A 21,689-nucleotide genomic window follows, 5' to 3' on the forward strand; every position below is an offset into this window, starting at 1 on the left:
TAAGGAAATCATTTTACAACTTTCCGAACAATAGTTAGTATTCAATTTCAAAAAGTGACAATCGTTGATCAGTAAAATATGTTTAACCACTTATTTAATTTAATTCATTTATTTAAATTCAAATATACAGAATAAAGAAATATAATTACAAAACAAACAAAGAGAAATACAAATAAAATAATACAAGCAATATAAAAAGAAGATACAGTAGTATTAACAAAATTTGAGACCGGATGAGCAGCGCTCGTGCTCGGTCGCAGTTCAGATATAATATTAAAATAAATAATAATAATAATAATAATAATAATAATAATAATAATAATAAATAAGTAAAATAAAATAGGAACTAAAATATAATTACAGCGGCAATGGAATTATATAATATAATATTAACACTAGAGAAGAATAATATCGCACGTGAAAAGTAGGACTAATATATATTTCAAAATTATAGAATACAAATATAATATAGGTTGATTAATTCATACACATAGGCTATAAATTTATTTAATCGAATTGAAGATATTAACACGTTTCTAATTTTCTTGTTATATGTTAGTGGGTTACATGTTAGAAGTTCTGGGTGTAATTTAGTTAAAGCATTGTACAACCGAGGGCCAAAATTTATGCTATGCTTTAGACCAGCAGATGTGAGACATTTAGCTTCTACTAATGTTGAATTAATATTTCGTCTTGTGTCATAATTGTGTGTCTGTAATACAAACTTATTACGATTTTTATGATAAAATTTTAACAGCGTATACTTATAAATTTGTTCAATATTAAATACATTAAATTCAGAATAAATTAATTTAGTTGGATAATCGAAACGTTTCTTCAAACAAATTTTGATTATTCGTTTTTGTAGTAAATTTAACGGACTAAGATTAATTTTTGTACTTCCACCCCAAACAATTATACCACATTGAATGATAGACTGAATAATGGCCAAATAAACATTTCGTAGAACTCTAATAGGTAAGTAGCATCGAAGATTAACGGATTTATAAATTGTTTTACGAAGCCTCTTGCAAAGATAAGTAATGTGATGAGGCCATTTTAAATTCTGATCAATAATGACACCCAGATATTTGACATACGTGGCTTCTTTAAAAGGTGGACATTTACAACTTTTGGGATCTAAACAATTTTCACTGTGTATTATTAGTTTATATTTATCGCTAAATTTTAAATTTTGAACACTGGCAGCTGTTAACGAAAAAGGAACTAAAGTTGATTTAGATATATTTAAAGAAAGGAAGTTGGAATTAAGCCATTTTTTAACAATGTTAGCACCTATATTAGCATTTCTATATGCTTCCTGCTTGTAACAATTATTCTAATGGATAGCAAACCTGAAGGAATAATAATAATAATAATAATAATAATAATAATAATAATAATAATAATAATAATAATGAGGATTGCATGTTGAAAGATATCTCAGCAGTTTAGGTACACTGCTACAGCTGAATTCGGTTCGAGTATTTTAAGTATGGAAATACAAATGCAGGATCTGTGCCTATGGAATTATTATTATTATTATTATTATTATTATTATTATTATTATTATTATTATTACTATTATTATTATTATTACTATTATTATTATTATTATTATTATTATTATTATTATTATTATTATTATTATTACTTACTGTGCAACTGAAGATGCATGACAGAATAAATCCAGTATGTTTAATATCTGGCAAATGTGATTTTCTTTTATGAGTTAATGCTTTCCGGAGGATTTTATCAGTCTGCAGTAATACAGTAGCTTTCATTTTCCACTTATTTTTGGCAGATTTAATTCCACACTTAGTGAGTTTAACGAAAGATCAATTACAATTATTGGCACAGCCTCAGTCCTCATATCGCGAATTCCGAACACCTCAATTGCAGGATTGTAGTAGTTGAATTGCCCCCCTTCTTCCTTAGACAAGATCCAGTAGCAGAGAATCCGAAAACCAGTTATGGCCTAATTGTAATAGTATGAGTATAATAATCTTCATATAAATATGTGCCCAATTCCCAATGGGTATGGAAATACACTTGTTTGAATGTTGCACATAACAAAGCTTACAAATAGTATGAATCAACGACTGATGATTGCGTACAAAAGAATAGTACGTATCGCTCTTCTGAGATCGTCTGAGAGCAGCACTGTTCACAATGAATGTCGAGAAACAGCTGTTTGTAGTTTCCTTGCCTACAAGCATGGGCGTATTCTTCCAGCATGAGCTACTGTACATATTAGACGTCAGGTGACACATCATCTGAATCTCACATTCCCCAAACGATGGATCGGCGGCGGTGATCACGTGCATTGGCCACCAAGATCTCCAGTCCTTATTTCTGTCAATTTTTATCTGTGGAAGTGGATTAAAGGCGATGTGTATAAAACATAGTAAACACATGAGACGAAATAGTCACACCTCGCATTACGATTAGTGCTGCCTTCTTGTAAGTAAAAGCCGGCCTAAGAAGAACGAAACTTACTGTTGTCAAGTGAACGGGAAAGTGAATTGAACTTTTTAAATGCATTCATAAAATTTCATTAATCATTAAAAATGTTGCCTAATAGTTATGCCAATAGTCTTTCCTTTTTGCTCTTTGTAAGGTTTGTTATACGTAACATTCTAATGACTGTTATCTCCACATCCACTGAAAATTGGACACAATCATATCTATATTAACTATTTTTGCTCAGAATGGTCCCCTAAATATTTGCTGTTCTTCTTGACCATATGCGTTCTTGCAAAGGGATTGATTCAAACTTAAAGAATCTTGAAGAAACGTTTGTGCTCTTATGCATGTAAACAGAGTGAATTGGTTAGATTCGCCGAGACAACTACTGTACATATTGCCATATGTCTGTTGTTATTCTAACATTGGTACTGTCAACATCATTAAGACATTTTCCGTTCCCTGGTCTTCGCGCGGACCTGTCAAATTTTTGACAGTGTAGGCGAATCTAGTATTCACGCCTGTAATAAAATTAGTTTAGTTTGTTTGTCACTCAGGTGTCGCACGTTAGAAAAGTTGAGTCTATTTGCAGAACTGTCGTTTCGTATATCAGGTAATTTTTTGTGTTTATTTTAGACCTGATGATTAGAATTAGGCTCGTAAATAAATTTACTATATTTGAAGCAGATAAGTTATTTTTTTCATTCGATGGTGGAACTATTTAAACACTCATAGATCTAATCTACATGTCTGAAATAATCCGCTCCTCATAAAAGGAGCGGGTCTTCTTATGATTTTAGTTCAAAGAATTGCCACGTTCGAAGTACATGATGAATTGTTTCAGGATGTTTAACAAAGGCGGCATTTTAGTCTTAAATAAATCTTATTACACGCAGATGAAAATTTATTATGTAGTTAAGGCTTGAAATAGGTCATCACTCAACAAATAACTTAGTAAGAGAACGTGTTCGAATCCCGACACATGTGAATTTTGTGGTTTATAAAACAAATGCTGAATAGGACTTGTTTATATGTTGTCCCAACTTGTTTGGTCATTTTCCGTCGCCATTTTTCATTTCGAAGGTGGATTGACTCGATCCCTGGTTCATATCCCAGTGTTATGCAACATCGCGTTGGTCGAAATATTTGGGTTTTATTTAATCTACAATACTGTTACTCAACAAGGGACATTGTCCTGAACTGAATGACTCGTTTTAAAACGGAGGACCGAACAGTTGAATTGCTACTAAGCGATTATGAGTTTTTCTTGATGTTGTTATGTAATTTACACCAAGAAGTCGTTGCTATGCAACGAACCATTAACAACGCATTTCAACTACAGTCTTGTCTGCAGGAAAGAACGGAACAGGACAAGTTTTCTTGATTAAACATTTGTAATCGTAATTGCATATTATCACGTGAACCAAGTCTTAAATTAGGCGCAATAGTATTTTCCACTAGTGGAACGCAAATGTATGTAGGGCTAAGTAGATAGATGGATAGATAAATAATTAGGCTAAGTAGTGAGATAGTCCTACGTTGATCAATAGATGAATGGGCGAGTAAATGAATAGGAATTACAAATGGATTAGCGGATATGCTGGATTAGGTAGGATGGATAAGATAGGTTATTATTATGCCTCGGCAGCGATTACAAGATACGTCAAGTTGAGCCATACCCGACTATAGATTATATTCTGTTCGGCATGCCTTGCCGGGAGGGGAGGTAAAGGGGAACTTTCAGCCACAGGTACAATCAAGTGGAAGAAGTGGGACTGAAATGTATGTACTTAAAGAGCTAGCTAACTATACAATATTGTTTATATAACGTACATTTTTCATATTTTACATTTAATATTAAACACCCGAAAACAACGTTTAAAGCTCTTAAACGTGTTTACTATAAAGTAATAAATTAAAATAAAATAATGCTCACTTAACACTCATTCCCTTACATTTCATTACAGTGAGTTACAGCATATTATTGTTTTAGTGTGTTAACAAAAAATGTTTGCTGTTATCTTCTATAATATGAATGCTGATTTTTCCGCTAATTTAATTGAGCTTAACGAATGTTTGTTGTTATGATAATTATTTTGAGACCGTAAGTCGAGAAATAATTATCTAATGACAGCAAACATGCGTGTAAAAATTGAAATTAAATTACCTATAGATAGCTATTATCATGAATTGTATTCGGCAAGATAATCCCAATGGGAACAACTGTAATTCTGAACAACTAAACATTCGAGGTTATAAAAATAAGATTCAGAAAAACAGTCGAATCGAAGCAGTAATGATAAGAATAAAAACTCCTTGGAATAAAAAGAACTGAACATATTTTGAGATTATAACAACGCCTTATTTTGAACTCTTTTATCATTGCTTACCTGTAATTTTCAATATGTTTATTTTTTTTGTAAACATTTTTACTTATAGTAATTAATTGTGCAACTATTGTTGAAATTAAATGTTGAGACTGCGAATCTCACGTAATTGCTTCATTGCTGATATATCGAAACAGAGACGATACAAATAAAACAAATGAACGTAAGAGGAAAAACTATCATTTATTATACCTATATTATATATTATAGCGACATACCGAAGTACATATGAATTTCTATGCAGGAATTCTGCGTTATCATATGATGAAGGATCGTTGGAGCGGAGAAAAATTCTCTCCGGCACCGGGATTCGAACCGGCATCGGTCCTTCATCATATGATAACGCAGAATTCCTGCATGGAAATATCATATGTACTTCGGTACATCGCTGTAATACAATATGATATGCGTATATAATCACTTAGCGATTTAAGACGGCGCTCATTCCGTCGGATCCCGGCCACTTAATCATTAGTGTGTGACACATCTGTGACGCAGTGCATGAGGGTTGGCCACTAAAGGGAAACTAAGAGGTGGAGCTTAAACTGAGAGGATTCAATCCGGCATCGGAATTGGAATTCGGTGTGGCTTAGTGGATAGAGCGTCAGCACGTAGAGCTGAAAACCCAGGTTCGAATCCCGGTGCCGGAGAGAATTTTTCTCCGTTCCACCGATCCTTCATCATATCACTTATTAATTTTGGGCAGCATACTTTTAACTGTCAGTGTAATTCGATTCTCATTTGTCAATCTAGCGCCAAAGAGCTCGTTCATGGCTGAGAAACGTTCGCGTGGGATTATCACTTAAACTAACTTTGTATCGAGAATAACTTCTCTCTACGTCACATGACGTGACTGATGCATATCGAAAATAAGGAATGTCGCAAATATTTACTGTTTCACATACGCTCACTTTAGAATCCCAAGATATTATCTGGTATACCGCACAAAGTTGCATAGCCAATATTTTTCTCCAAAATATTTTCCAGTTTCATTCTCAAATTGTAATAGGAAAATCTCGCTATGCTTCATTGGATTCTTAAACTACTCGATCCACTAGTCGAAGTGTCTCGGGGATTTCTATGTTTGACGACTCCAGTAACTTTACGGCTTTAGACGCATGAGAAAAATAATTGACATGAATACGAGAGAGAATATCTTAATTTTTCTTGTGTCAGGGATTTTGATTGCTGAACTATCTTCCCTGTGTAAGAAGTTACTAACTTCAGTCATTTTGTTATATTGTCATTGACATAAAAGCCATATAGAATGTGTTAGTTTACCTACTGGAGATACACATAAAGTGAGTAGGTTCCTCAGTGTTCCTTTCCACTACGTCTACGCTACGACTTCTGTTCGCCACCCCTGACCGCTAGTTTGAACTGTCTGCATTACGTCATGTTATGTCCGTGTCGCTGTTAACATATATCTCGGTGAAGCGCAACCGCTGCCGAAGCATAATTTTTATGTATAGCAGTGATTGCCACTTGATGGTCCAGGGAGTTCGTGGGTCGTGGCACTATTAATAAGGAAAGCTCCACTGATAAAGTAGTACGAACTTTTCTTATAGATTCACATTTGCATTCATTTGTATACCATCAGTTCTGTTCTCTTCTACAAGACATGTTAATGATTCAATACAAGACGAAAAATAAACTTTTTCAAGAATGTACTTCAAACAACGTTGCGTGTCGGAAATAATGTCTGTTGTGTCAATGAGTGTGAAGAAGTAGCCATCCTTAAGATACCTGTATTGTGAAAAGATGCTATGTCCTGAACAGTTCTTGGTGAACCCGAATTATCGTGTGTAAACATAGCAGGTGAGTTTACCGTAAATATTATCCATTTTCGTTTTAAATACAAATGTGAACATGTACGACTTCTAGATTTCTAACAGGGATAGAAGAAAGTATTTTCCTCGCCTCTAGTGCTCTCTGCAAGTAGGTTGTGAGCAAGCTGCACGCAAGAACGACATACAATCCATATTTTAAAAAATTGCTGTATTTTCACAAACATGCAATTCAGAAATGAGAGACCTTCACCATCGTTTTCAGGAACCTTAAATCAGTCCACATTAGCACTTTCAGCCAAATCCAACGTGCCCTACTGGAAAGTCTCCCTTTTTAGCGGGAACCGTGATCATATGAAGGGTTCAGAGCCATAGTGGGCCAAGCGCCATTTATTAGAAACGGAGAATGTAAGGGTTAAAGTTAAGTGTATACCTTAGTTTAATGAAGATTGACATATCATTTAGTTTTAATGTGTATACTTTGTATTACTTGCTATATGTTTCCCTTGAATTATGGTAATAACTTCATTTTAATCCTTATTTTCTACGGTTTTAGTAAATGGCGCTTTGCCCACTATGGTTCTGAACCTGTCATAAGTAGGAGGCTTGCACGAAGTAAAAGCACAGTCTAGTATATACAGTCACGAAGCTTGAGTTGTGAGGATGCTAGGAACAATAGACTGTGCCGGTACTATTTTGCATTGTCTGTAATGAGGCGATATTAGCGATCCTAGTGGTTAGCAACTATCTATGGATGCATATTTACTATGTATTGAGCTTCGTGACTGTATATACTAGACTGTGCTTTTACTTCGCGCAAGCTGAGGTCTTGATATATTAAGCTATAAGTTACTCTACAGTTTTTTCTACCTTTATGACATAAGTTACGCTCGTTAGCCATATTTGTATATAGGCCATGTATTTATGTAGGCCTATGTATGTATGTATGTATGTATGTATGTATGTATGTATGTATGTATGTATGTATGTATGTATGTATGTATGTATGTATGTATGTATGTATGTTATGCTTTCTTGCGTGTGTTTATATGTATTTACGCCTTTTATGTGTGAGAGTAGGTACGTGTTATGTAAGTGCATGTATGTCTCTCATTTATGTATGTATTCACGTATGTATTATTGTTAATGCTGTGTCGTGTGCTTCCTGCGCCAGTTGTCTGCTTCCTGTGACTGTAATCTTAGTTGGGCTTTGATCTCTCACCGCCGCTAAACAATCAGTGGAAGCATCGTTAAATAAACAACGGGCTGAGGCAGCCGGCAGCTGTCATCGCGCGAGGAGGACCGGTTTGCGGGGAGGCGTGGCGCGGCGCTTGAAAACGCTGATGAAGACATTCGCGGGACAAGCGAGTCTCTAATGGCGCAAGCACAGTAGCCCGAAACAAGCATCCAAACCCAGCTACCCCCACTTGAGCTCACATATCTCTCGGGGATCGAAGCCCTGTTCTTTGGTCTGAATGCCGAAGACTTAGCTGTAGTTTAGTGATCTAGGTTCGATTCCTGGGAGAGAGAGTCTGAGGTCTTGATATATTAATCGATTGTAAAAATGGTTTCTCTGGAGTACGCATCTTAATAATATTTGATTATTTGCTTCTTTACTACTTCGCCATATTCGACTCTATTAAACGCATTTAGAAACACATTTAATATTTCAATTGTTAATAAACCACTTTACCCTAAGTAATGAATGTTTGGCCACTTAGAAGATCGTGAGTTTAGCTCGAAATTTTATTTCTTCTTGTGCACAACAAAAAAATAAGAAAATCCTTACTTAGTCTTGCTTAGTTCAGTAGTTTGATGTAGTCTTCAAAAGATAAGTGAATTACCTCGGTGAACTTCCCCCCTCCCCACTGCCATGTTTGGACTCCTAGCGTAGGAGATGCGTAAGTGCGACACGAAACGGCGATGCTTCACAATTCGGGTGAAGCTAATGACGCGCGTCGACCATTCACTGAGATGACAAACGTATGCTTCAACTAATTTCAGTGTAGCTCTTTCCTAAAAATATTTCCTGTTCGGAATTGGAAGTCTGCGTAATATTATAAAACTGTTTAAAATAATATAAAGAAAAAAACTCTGTAGGCCTAAAGTAAGAAACTGTCACGTGACATAACCACTCGATCGGTCAGTAGTAGATATTGATAGTAGTAGTAGTAGTAGTAGTAGTAGTAGTAGTAGTAGTAGTAGTAGTAGTAGTAGTAGTAGTAGTAGTAGTAGTAGTAGCTATATGATAAGGGACACTTTTAGTAGTAGCAGGAGCAGCAGCACAATTTCACGCAGAGGGTTATTCAACGTCGAAATTCACGTGTCGCAAATGCGCAATACGGCGTCTAATAACTCTACTTCTCTCTCGGAGAAAAACATGCTAAAGATTACCGTCCTTTAAAACTATTGCCCGTCAGGCCTGGTTGCTACATGGTCTAAGGCTACGGCCAGACACACTGTAAATGTCGCTGATTTTCGGCGACAAATGAAGCTGGAATTATATACACTACGTTAGGTGAAATGCAAGCGGCCAGAGAGAGAGCAGTAAATGTAGCTTGTGAGATGCGTTCCAAGGTCGTGTTGCAACTCGAATGCGCCTTGGTTCATTTATTCTGCTAAAGAACATCATCGTAAGCAGTTCGGTGGCTCCTTTGAACACCCACTTAACAGATTTATGACTTCTACACAAATAACCTTTGACCATCCCATCTCGTCCCCTGTCCCCATATTGCACATTTGCCACATTCCTGGCGACCCTCGGCATGAGAGGATTCGTGGCCGTCATCCCCATCTGGACGCCACGTGTTTGACTTTGAAGAAGGGAAATTAACTCACGAGCTGACCGCTCCATGACGGCTGTATTTTACTGAAGGTCATTCGTAGGTAACTTAACTTCATTATTAAAGTCTGCGTTTGGTTACTTTGAATACAAGTTATTAAGTAGGTGTACCTCGATCCTACTACTGTAGCTTCACGTTGCGGTCTACCCTCGCACGCTCCGATACTGTGTGTTTACATCTATTCGTGTACAACAGGAGTAGTACTCGTGTACAAAATACCACTTGAATTTAATAACAGTATGCCCCCCAAGTGCCTTCATGGCATGTTACGGGGATACATTTACCTTTACCTTTTAATAACGAAGTATTTTTAAAGGCTACTTATATGTAATAAAAACATTTTTTTTACCACAGTTAGACAAAACTTAAAAATTTCCAGGAGGCATACCCTTTATTTTCGGGAGTCATCACATTTTTCCCACACATGCAATGAGAAAACTATTCCAGCTAAGTTGATGCATTTACTGAAATATATTAAACAATATTAAATATCTATGCAACCATGGCGAAAATGTGACTCGCGAGAACATTGTGGCTCACAATTATAGCTATGCATTTCTCTTGCTTCCTACCTCCCGCAACCCCTACCTTCTCACTCACTGGAGTCAAACTCCGTTCCATTTGTATTTGTCTCTGACTTGCGAGTAGCGCATCGTCGCAATGTTACTCTCGAAACCGTGTACCTCTACAAAAACGAAAGTTTAAAGTTGAATGAGAGGACGCATTTTTGCTGCCAATACGATGAGAATATTAAATGTATGATTTGTTCACAAGTATTAAAGGAAAACGGTTGTACAACATAAAACGGCATTTTACTACATGTCACTCATGAAACATTAAAGGATTAAGTGTTGTTATTATTAGGCCTATTATTATTATTATTATTATTATTATTATTATTATTATCTCTGTACGTCGATCTTTTTTCAACAGATGTACGAATAATGCGGTTAGCTCACAGATTTAGAATGTGATGTTAAATAAAAGCTAGATGTAAGGACTTGACAAATGTTGAACTTTTCAAATCTTTGCCAAAAAATAAATATCCGAAGCTTCGTTCTTTCGCTTGCTCTGTTGAAGCCATGTTCGCTACAACTTACGTTTGTGAAAAATTATTTTCAACAATGAAAATAGTAAAAACCAAATTTAGATCACGACTGACAGGCCTTCGTGATCAACTACGAGTGGCAGTAAGTGACATAATTCCTGATTTTGAAACTCTGTTGCAGAGACATTCTGAAGACAGTTAATTTTACGTTGTGATAATGTATCCTATGTTTTCTTATTCATTTCTTTCTTCGTTACACGTACTAAACATTACTTTGTAACCTTGTACTGTATAAAATTATATTTAAGTGCTTGACGTAAGGAACATGAAAATCCGTTAATAAGTCAGACAGTTGCTTCACTTCCCCTTCGGGAGTCCGCCTCCCTCCATAGGCGCTATGCACGTTGCAGGTTACACAGTGGCTCGGCGCACGATCACATTTTCGCCTCATTCTATGCAATACAAACACTCTCTCTCAGAGACGCTCTGTGCTCTCCACTGTATTTACAATATCTTGAAGTGCGCAACAAATGTAACAATAGTAATCTAAGAATTTCTTCCTACAACCGCTTTTATTAACATTATGTATTAGTCGTAGTGACATAAAAGAAATCGATGTCTTAAACAAATTTTGAACTCAAAAAAAACAATTCAGGCACCACAAAAATCTTTAGTCGCCATGGTTACATGCTGCCCGGAATTTGTCTATCTTGATTTTAACATTAAGATACGGTACATTAGATATGATTAAAGGTTGGAATTAACAGATTAAAAACAAAAATATCAGCACAAACTTAAAATAAAACAAATTATGACTGCGTGCTTTACGAGTCCCTACACATTACGATAAATGACTGTAAATATTTTAAGTGTTTCATATGAAAAATTTCTCCTTTTTTATAAATACATGTTCTTCTTTCTTAATGAAGTGCTGGCTACCAAATTCTTCTGTTAGAGCACTGATCTCAAGCGCCCAGCTTTGTTTTGTTTTCTCATGTTCACTGAACAGTAGATCTGAACTGTGTAGTAGAGTCGAGTGCACCAATCTATACGCCATACCTACGAGTACATTGTTGGAAGCTTTAGGTAAACAAACGCGGGACTCTAGTGATAACTTCTATATTTGAAAACGCATCTAGCTGCCGGTCTGCGTAATAGTTCACTCAGATGGACATAGCGCTAGGTTTTGTTCTCTCAGTTAGTACTAGGCCTACTACTAGGACTGCTAATAATAATAATAATAATAATAATAATAATAATAATAATAATAATAATGGTAATGATAGTAATAATAATGATAATGATAATAATAATAATAATAATAATAATAATAATAATAATAAGAAGAAGAAGAAGAAGAAGAAGAAGAAGAAGAAGAAAAAGAAGAAGAATGATAATAATAATAATAATAATAATAATAATAAGATGCATAGTTTTATGTTTGTTGTTAGATCGATGTAGGCGCCGAGACAAAGACGATGGTGGTTGCATCAACACTGATTTGAAAGATCTGTCTTGTAAAAGAATTCGTTAATGTTGTGTCCTGTGTTTGTCTACTGTAAAATTAGTAGCTTTGTTTTGTTATTTCACTGTTTTTGATCTTCTTACATTGTGTGTCCTTTACATGAAATTTGATTTTCCCTGTGGAGGTCCCTACGTTTTGCTGACCACTGGCTAAGGGAGGCCCACATGTATCGTTGTTTAGTGTGTCGTTCTCTCCCCTACAGTCATTTGAACCGAAAAACTTCGGATCCAACGGCCACTATGGTAAACGCACGACCATAGTGGGCGATCCATCACACAACTACCGCCATTAACAATAGCACCAATACTACCAAAACCACACCACCATCACTAGCGCTACTCTTATACAGCAAGATTTACCACCACTGTCACCAACAGAAACATAACTACTGTACTTGCACAACTACCACCACCACAGTCTGCACTTACCCTATTATCACATTCAATATTAGACTATCAATGACACTACCAACCCATCCATTAGGACTACCGCCAGCTTGGCTACTGCTACCCTATTAACATTACCAGCTGTCTGCAGTGTCGCCACCGTTTCCACTCGTCAAAACTACTACCACAGTTCAGTAGCGGCTGGTGGTGATTTTGAATATGTCATGTCATGAGTAATTTATAAGTAAACGGTGCAATTGGAATTTACTATTGTATGCAAAATCTAGATATCTTATGAAGTTAGCCAACAACGATAAATTGGAGAAGAACACGTCTAAAATCCTATCAATCTCGTAGAATGAACAGCTTTAAGAATTTTTTTATATTTTGCTGTGAGCACGAAAATGTAGCCTATGTACATTTCAAGCTAAACATCTTTGATGTTCCTATTCATGGAATTGTAAAATAAAAATAAAATTTAAATCGAATCCACACACTTTCGTATTTTTATCCATTGTTCGCACTTTATTCATTTTATTTTTATTTATTTATTACTTTTTAACTCTTGAGAAGTAATATTTACCAATCTTAAGCTACGGAAAGGCAATCTTTTCGAACTAAATGTGTAAAATAGTTAAACATCATCCACATCATCATTTTTGTCGTTGGCAATCAAATTAGAGTCCCATCGAGCTTCAAATAGGCACACTACAAGTTGGACCGTTCACTTTTCACGATATTTGAGTACATGGTTTCGAAACGTGGGCAGGACATAAACAACCCACCTTAGTTCCAGCTTTTTTTCCGTTTTGGGAAACCAAATTTAATTCCTTGGGTTCTCCTACGTTGTCAAGTGATTTTTTTTTTGTACTCCTACACCATGAGCTTCTGTACAAGTGGACATCGCGCGGACTATTCGTGCTTACTTCCATTTAGACCTATATTTTAAAAATATATTTATCTGCATATATTTCGTTCATTGCATATAACTGAAGTTCATTTCTGTGAAATCAAATTCTAAAGAAATTATAAATATAATCATAACTCGACTTTGTAGCTCATTATTATTATTATTATTATTATTATTATTATTATTATTATTATTATTATTTTGTGTTGACATTTCTTGAGGTTTACGCTGTGTTATTTAGGGTTGAAACACAATTTAAAACCGCTGTTGAAGTCAATTTCAACCTGAATCCTGAAGATACCACGACATGCTGTATCTACAAGATTTGACAACGTTGTTTTCTTTCGTTAAGGATGAACTCTTGATGAATGCCCTACTCTATAGAAAACATCTTACCAATTCGAATGCACCTCATTGATTGCCATGACTTTGGATTTGCAGTAATCTTTGTGGCGTTATCTGACTTTATCCAAGTATTGAGTGTGGCGATATACAGTATGTATAAGAATGACTGCAGGTAGCTGAGTTTTCTTGTTGATCTTGCCTCATCATCGGCTGTGCCAGTGAATAGCCCCGTGATGACGCAGCTCCGAAAGAGTTCAGTTGGTAGCGCGACTTGGTACTGACTAGGAGACGAGAAGAGATTATATTTCTTTTTATTTGGGGAACGATCTTCTTTCAAATGAGTACCTGGAAGTAAAGACTGTCGAAGCATGATGCTAAATACTCACTTCTAATAACGAGTTAAAAATAAGAGCATAGAACATACAGCACATATTTGTTGCCTTCAACATGTGTGTGCACAGGGAAGGATAATATTTATGATTTTCATGTATCTTTTAAACTCTTGGAATTCATTTGAAATCAAATAATGACAGTCACACATGTTACATAGGCCTATCGTTAATAATAACATTATATTACTAGCCTCAAAATACTATGTGGCTTTTGTGATGGCAGTGGAAAATGTTGGTGGAACGAAAAAGAGAAACGGGAATACCCTGAGAAAAATCCTCTGCAACGCCTCCATTGTCTACCACAAATTCCATTACGACTATATAGGGAATTGAACCCGGACCACCTGTGTGACATGAAAAGTATGATTATCATAACGATACGGCTGTAGTTGTGTGACATGCAAAGTATGATTATCATAATAACGATACGGCTGTGGTTGTCTTACATGCAAAGTATGATTATCATAACGATACGGCTATGGTTGTATGACATGTAAAGTATGACTATCATAATAACGATACGGCTGTAGTTGTGTGACATGAAAAGAATGATTATCATAACAACGATACGGCTGTGGTTGTGTGACATGCAAAGTATGATTAATTATCATAAGAACGATACGGCTGTGGTTGTGTGACATGCAAAGTATGATTAATTATCATAATAACGATACGGCTGTGGTTGTGTTACATGCAAAGTATGATTATCATAATAACGATACGGCTATGGTTGTATGACATGTAAAGTATGATTATCATAATAACGATACGGCTGTAGTTGTGTGACATGAAAAGTATGATTATCATAACGATACAGCTGTAGTTGTGTGACATACAAAGTATGATTATCATAACAACGATACGGCTGTGGTTGTGTGACATGCAAAGTATGATTAATTATCATAAGAACGATACGGCTATGGTGTGACATGCAAAGCATGATTATCATAACAACGATACGGCTGTGGTTGTGTGACATGCAAAGTATGATTATCATAACAACGATACGGCTGTGGTTGTGTGACAGGCAAAGTATGATTAATTATCATAACAACGATACGGCTGTGGTTGTGTGACATGCAAAGTATGATTATCATAACGATACGGCTGTGGTTGTGTGACATGCAAAGTATGATTAATTATCATAACAACGATACGGCTGTGGTTGTGTGACATGCAAAGTATGATTATCATAACGATACGGCTGTGATTGTATGGTTCTTTATCTTTATGGTAACAAATATAACCATGGTTGCGTGGCTTGTGGTTGTCAAGGCAACGTTACGACCATGGTTGCGTGGCTTGTGGTTGTCATGGCAACGCTACGACCACTGTTGCGTGGCTTGTGGTTGTCATGGCAACAACACGACCATGGTTGCGTGGCTTGTGGTTGTCATGGCAACGCTACGACCATGGTTGCGTGGCTTTTGGTTGTTATGGCAACGACACGGCCATGGTCGTCACAACAGCCTCTTTTCTGCTTGTTGCAGCAGCAGCACGAGCGCTACATCGGTCCCGCGTACGACCCGTCCCGCGACCTGTCTCCCAACCTGCCGGTCCACTCCTGCGACCCCTCGTCCATGGGCGACCTGGAGCCCGGAAACACCAGCACAAGCAACTGTAGCACCCCCAGCACCACCGGCAGCAGCTGTGCGCACCACGCGCCACACCGGGCGCCCCCGCCCTGCAACAACAACTGCGACGCGCCTCTCCTGCCCCCCGACGACGCCGTGGTGTGCGCGGGCTGCGGGCATCGCATATCCGACCGCTTCTACCTGCTGGCCGTCGACCGGCGCTGGCACGCGTCCTGTCTGCAGTGCTGCCAGTGCCGACAGACGCTGGACGGCGAGATGACATGCTACGCGCGAGACGGCAACATCTACTGCAAGAAGGACTACTACAGGTAGGTCCACAATCAGTTACTGAGTGACGTTGAACATTCATTAGGACATGAGCAATTATTATTGTGCACTATTAGAAAGTGTGTATCTTTATAGACCTTATTATTCAATTATTTATTTACATTGTACTCGTATATTTCGTAACTGTTAATAGTAATATGCGTTACAAGAGCGGTATGTTGAAGTTTTCATGTTCGAGAAAAAGTTTGAAAAAGCGAAACGTAGTTGAGCTTTTTTAATTTCCGAGAATTGAAAGAAAACATACCGCTCGTGTATCGTACATTATTTTGTGCGAAGATCGTTTATTACATACCTGAAAGAGGAATTTCTAATTAGTTGCAATGAAATCTCCATCTTGGTTTCTGTTCAATGACGGCAAATTTGCAAAACAAAAATATCTATCTTCAACATTGTTGCTTTAAAATGTTTTCTGTTGTTACTATACTCCAGCAGGCCGTGATATACGTCTGTCTTCCCCCCCCCCCCAGTCTATAAATGCGAACTTAAAACAAACGGTAAGGTTATGTAATGATTTAGAGTTTACTTAATTTTTGCAAATATTTAAAAACAATAATTAACAGTGGAATTTAGGTGAAATTGCAGTGGAAAGTTTCCAATTTATAATTATTACTATATTGAACGTCTCTAAAACAATGTGTTAAAAGCCTAAAGCAGTAAAATCAATATGTCACTTAAGCGGTAAGAAGAGGGAAATTGTTATGTGTGTTAGGTTGGGAATACTGAATGTGAAATTTTAGATTTTCCGCGGATTCGTTTTGTGCGGAAACCAAGCAAATACGCACGATCTCGCACAAAATATATACTTTTAATTATATCACGTCGATATGTATGAGTGTGTTTTACATCACTTTTTTCTCTAGCTGAATTTGTAGTATCTGTACCTTGCTCTTCGATTCCCACATAATTGGATAACTTATTTAGTTGTTGGAGGTTACATGGCATGTGCAGAGGTGCCAACTACAGTAGAGTATCGATTATCCGAACACCGATCAACCGAAACATCGGTTAACCGAAAGCGTTCCAGTTGGCAAATTCAAATTTGCGCGCGCGAGCCATGTAGAAGTTTTGCTAGCGTTATTTGCGAGATTTAGCGGAAAAAAAACCAGTTTCAGCTCTTGGGGGTGGGGGGGAGACTTTTTTTCCTAAACTGTAGGCCTAATTTAATGACCATTTTGAACTTGTCAAACTAGGCTAGTCAGTGCTCTGTGTTATTTGTAAGACGTGTGATACAAAATATATACTGTGTGTACAGTTTTGTGTTCAATATCAGTGTTTCTTTGTTTCATACTGCTCCTATGACACCAGTACAATTTGTTTTCTTAAATGATCGGTTATCCGAAAAAATCAGTTATCCGAACATCCCCCGTCCCCAATTGTTTCGGATAATCGATGCTGTACTGTATTACGAATTTTTCCCCACTATTACGGCATTATTGCCAGAGGGAAATTTATTATGGAAAAGTAAAATTATCACGGCATTCTATATAATTTATTCCGAAAAGAGGAAAAAAATATGTAAAGAAATGTCCAATTTAAGACGGAATTTCTTAAGTATGCATAAGTTGTAGACATTCCACAAAAAAAAAGCTTCTTATTGATCCCGTGAATATTTTATTCAAAGATTCTAAAATTTGGTTAATGAAGGAGAATCTTACCAATGCGATGCTTTTCCTTAATATGCTACATTACAAATGGACGTAGAATAGATTCAAAAATGAAATTAACAATATGAACTATAAATTAAAATTTAATCTTTGTTATAAAGGTTATAAAATGCTATTTGAGTATAGCCTATCAATTTATATAATTTACTTTTAAACATCGCATCTCTTCAATACTTTCCGCCATTTATGATACGCAGATTTCGCATCGCTCCTTCACCATGTTGTTTGGTATGACTGTAATTTTTTTCTGTATAGCGGCCTTAAAATGCGTTAATGTCTCTTGGTTTCTTAATGTAGGTCTACACTTGAGACCCCAAGAAGGTAATCCCATCCTATTTGGAGAACGCGAGGTCCACGGAACGTCTCCTTCTCTGTAAATCACATGGTTTGAAAACATTTCTTGAATTATTGCAATGGGCGCTTCTGAAGTTTGAGTTTGCTGAAAGTATCGGTGTTGAAATCGCTTCCACGATAATGTAGCTCTGGAGTAAGGAAGTCCCCTAACATCTCCGTATAGGCCTACCGATCAGAATCCACTTTGATCGTTTGGTAATTCTCTTCAAAGAAATGAAGGCCTATGATTCCAAAATTGGCAACACCACAACACGTGAATTATGAGGAGTGAGCATGAAAAGCTGCTTTGTGTGTGAATCAGACCAATAACGACAAATTTTGCTTATTTACTGTACTATTTAAATGAAAGTGGGCTTCATCGATCATTAACAGGACCATTTCATCAGTCAACAACTTGAGAAAGTTGATTTTCTTACGTGAAGATTAGTCAGCTTACTGTTAAACTAAATTCCTTTAATAGTGCCCAGTCTCTAATTGAAGTTTTCTTATGGACATTGGTAATGTTAATTGTTAGGGCATGAGTTTTTGGCGATGAAACTCCTAATCTCGGTGCTATAAATTCTTCTATTTCGTGAAATAAATAGCCATATTTCTCGTTATCAAATTTTGTATATGATACATCTGAAGTCTGATTAGTGTAATATTTTACTAGTCAGCGATGTATGCAATTGAGGGGAAGAAGAACTGACCACTCAACCCCACTATCTCCTGGCTTAGTTGTCTTATGAGTGATGCCTTATTAGTGTCACTTATGAGTAGGCTCCGTATTCCAGTTACCTAAAGACTCAAGTTGAAGACACATTGGGTATGTAGTACGCCGAACACAGGTAATGCAACGGATAAAGATGTAAACAAACACGTTGTCGCTGTTTGTTCGTGGAGTACAGTCAACTCCCGACATTCTGAAGCTGTACTAGTAAACACATGCTTGAGCCGTGATGTTTATTTTCGTCGTGATCTTTGCCGTGAATAATAACATGCGTTCGTAAGTTACGGAACTTGAACATATGCGGATGTCACTTGAAATGATTTTATATTGCAATAAATTCTTTCAATAGGACATGACATTCTATTGTCTGATATTTTTTCGTGTTTCATTAGTATATTGTATATGTCGGTCGTCACTGATAATCCACTAATTTTCTATGTACTTTTCTAGAAATTCCCTAAAATGTAGATTATTTAATTTATTAATTGTGATGTTGGCACAGAACATCATGATAGGCTACAGAAATCCATGCTAAACGTCGACATAATTTTCAGATTTTGACTTTTGGATTACGTTCAACACATTTTCTGTACCTTTTGGTATTGCAGTATCTTTGAGTGCACTGTTTTTGTCGCTTTTACATTCATCTTACACAATTTATATATAATGTTGTCTATATTGACAGTGAAAATATTAGTTCAAATATCCTCAACTATGCCCTGCATTATTACGCGCTTGAGCGTCTTACCTAAGGCACTTTACCTCTGCAATTAACCTTCAATCAGCCACAAAGATGTAGTTATTTAAATAATATAACTAGTAAGAGCAGTGATCGATAAGACTACTCACTATGACTGCATCCCGATTTTGTCTTTAAGAGGAACAGGGCAGAGGATGCGTAACTATTTTGTATAAACGAACGTACATATACCAGCTCTGTGACGTCACATATACTTCGAATCAGACAACCTCATTCCAGTTTATAGGTAGCTGGAATACGAAGCCTACTTATGAGGTTCAAACCTGTCTTCCGACAGTTGACTGAACAATGTATCTGCTTGCTTAAAACTTCACACAGAATACACAATATTCCCCCCCCCCCCATAATTTTACGGGATCCATGACTAAAAACATACAGAAGTGAACAGTTGTAATCCGTTTCCTCTACCATAATTCCATCATTTTCTATGACATCTCTTTTCTTCTGGGACAGAAAGTGACACAGTACATAGCAGCGAGTTTGTATGAAATGCAGAATGAAGTTTATAATTACGAAATTGATTATTGTGGTTTTACTGATTTTTTTAAATATTGATATGAAATCAAGGAGAATGGCTTGTCATTTGAAGGTCGCCTTGTTTAAGTCGTTAACAATTTGTGTACAAAAAGTTGTAGATACATAAATTGATTTACGTCTCTAGTAATAATCGATTTACTTTAAACGTAATTCATTTGACGATCCTTTTAAACTGTAGGCCTACATAAAATCTTCAGATTCACACAACAGAAAGTAAGAGGAAACTGATGTACAAGGAGTGAAGCAGCTTTCCAGTCGCCCTTGAAACACAAATTTCATAAAATCTGGCGAAGATGAAAATTAAGTTGATGTTTATGAGAAATCGCTTATACTTATGAGAAATCGCTCCTGTTCCCCTGTGACATCCCAAAAAATTTCCATTATCGTCTCATTGTGGGTGTAGCGTAGAGCAGCCTCCTATGGCGCACACTGGGCAGCGACTCTGTCGGTAAATTGGTCTGTGCAACTGGATTTTTCCTTGAATAACCCGTAATGACACTTGTGGCAGACAAGGCCTCAGTTGGGGTTTTCTTCCAGGTTCTCCCGCTTCCCCATATTAAGAATCTATAATATCATTCCGTCAACGTTTCTCCACCCGTCATCATTCCATAGCATTCTCCGAAGTCCAGCTGTGACGCACGGAGGGGGCTGGCCAAGGAACGAGTGGGTTTGCCTGCTCGAAACCTGGGTACGCAGCGAACCTTAGTGTAGTCAGCCGGTGTGGGTTGGGAATGCTTCTAACTTGAGGCTTAGCGCAATAGACCTTGAAAGACCGCAGTGCTATGTCGTAATGTTCCCCCCCCCCCCGAAATTCCATTCCTTTTCATTCCTTACATATACGAGCGTACTACTATATTCTTGTCCCCCGTCGTAGCTACGAGACCTCAAGCCTTGGTTTTTTCTGAACCTACGCATGTGACGTGCAAGGTGCGAGGCCCGCCTCGCACAAATCCAGACTACACGAGAGATAGTGAGTGGTTTCTATGGCTGCGAGATTCGATGCCTGCGTACCTCGCAATTATAGAAACCACTCACTATCTCTCGTGTAGTCCGGATTTGTGCGAGGCAGACCTCGATTCTCGCAAGTCGCATGCGTCAGTTCAGAAAAAAACAAGGCTTAAGGCATCATGTCTTAGACTAGTGTTACTGAATGAGTGATTCGAGTATTCATTGGGGGAAGAAATTTTCGCTTGAAATGTCGGTCAATGCATGGACCAGCGCCCATCCAGCATTGTGATGAGTTTTGAGAGTTAAAGTTGAGTAGCGAAATTAGGTTCCGCAAACCATTTATAACGGCTGGGGGTGGGGGACCGTCGTGTTGATCACAAATTACTCCGTATTGGTTGGATGTTCTTTCACCTCTCCTGAGGTACAGACTTAGAAAAAAGTTTTGTCGCACAGATACTGTATGTCCCAGAAAGGAGGTAGTGCGCATGATCAGAGTACGTGCGACTTGATTCACAAGAGGACTAGTTAAGGTAATACAATTAGTTTTATCGATACCCGGCTCCGGAACAATTTTTTCCTTGAAATTATTCAAGTCTGCTTCACAGGGAGCTTTACCTGAAAGCCAGATTTGTAAAATTAGTTTTGTTTCGTTGTATGTCTGTTCATGAATTTAGTGAAGCACGGTCTAAATAAAGAAAACGAAAAG

General features: G+C 37.1%; 1 protein-coding gene across 3 annotated transcripts in view; it reads left to right on the forward strand.

Annotated features, from left to right (window-relative positions):
- Nucleotides 1–21,689, forward strand: part of LOC138694525 (LIM/homeobox protein Lhx9-like) — a 523,249-nt gene that overhangs the window by 158,878 nt on the left and 342,682 nt on the right. For 2 of the 3 annotated variants that reach the window (XM_069818333.1, XM_069818331.1), the window contains one exon: nucleotides 15,580–15,992. In XM_069818333.1, coding sequence (XP_069674434.1) covers nucleotides 15,580–15,992 — 413 coding nt within the window. The remainder of the gene's footprint in view (nucleotides 1–15,579; nucleotides 15,993–21,689) is intronic. The other variant, XM_069818334.1, reaches the window with a different exon arrangement.

This window comes from Periplaneta americana, chromosome 2 (genome assembly GCF_040183065.1).
Source record: "Periplaneta americana isolate PAMFEO1 chromosome 2, P.americana_PAMFEO1_priV1, whole genome shotgun sequence".
Lineage (NCBI taxonomy): Eukaryota > Metazoa > Arthropoda > Insecta > Blattodea > Blattidae > Periplaneta > Periplaneta americana.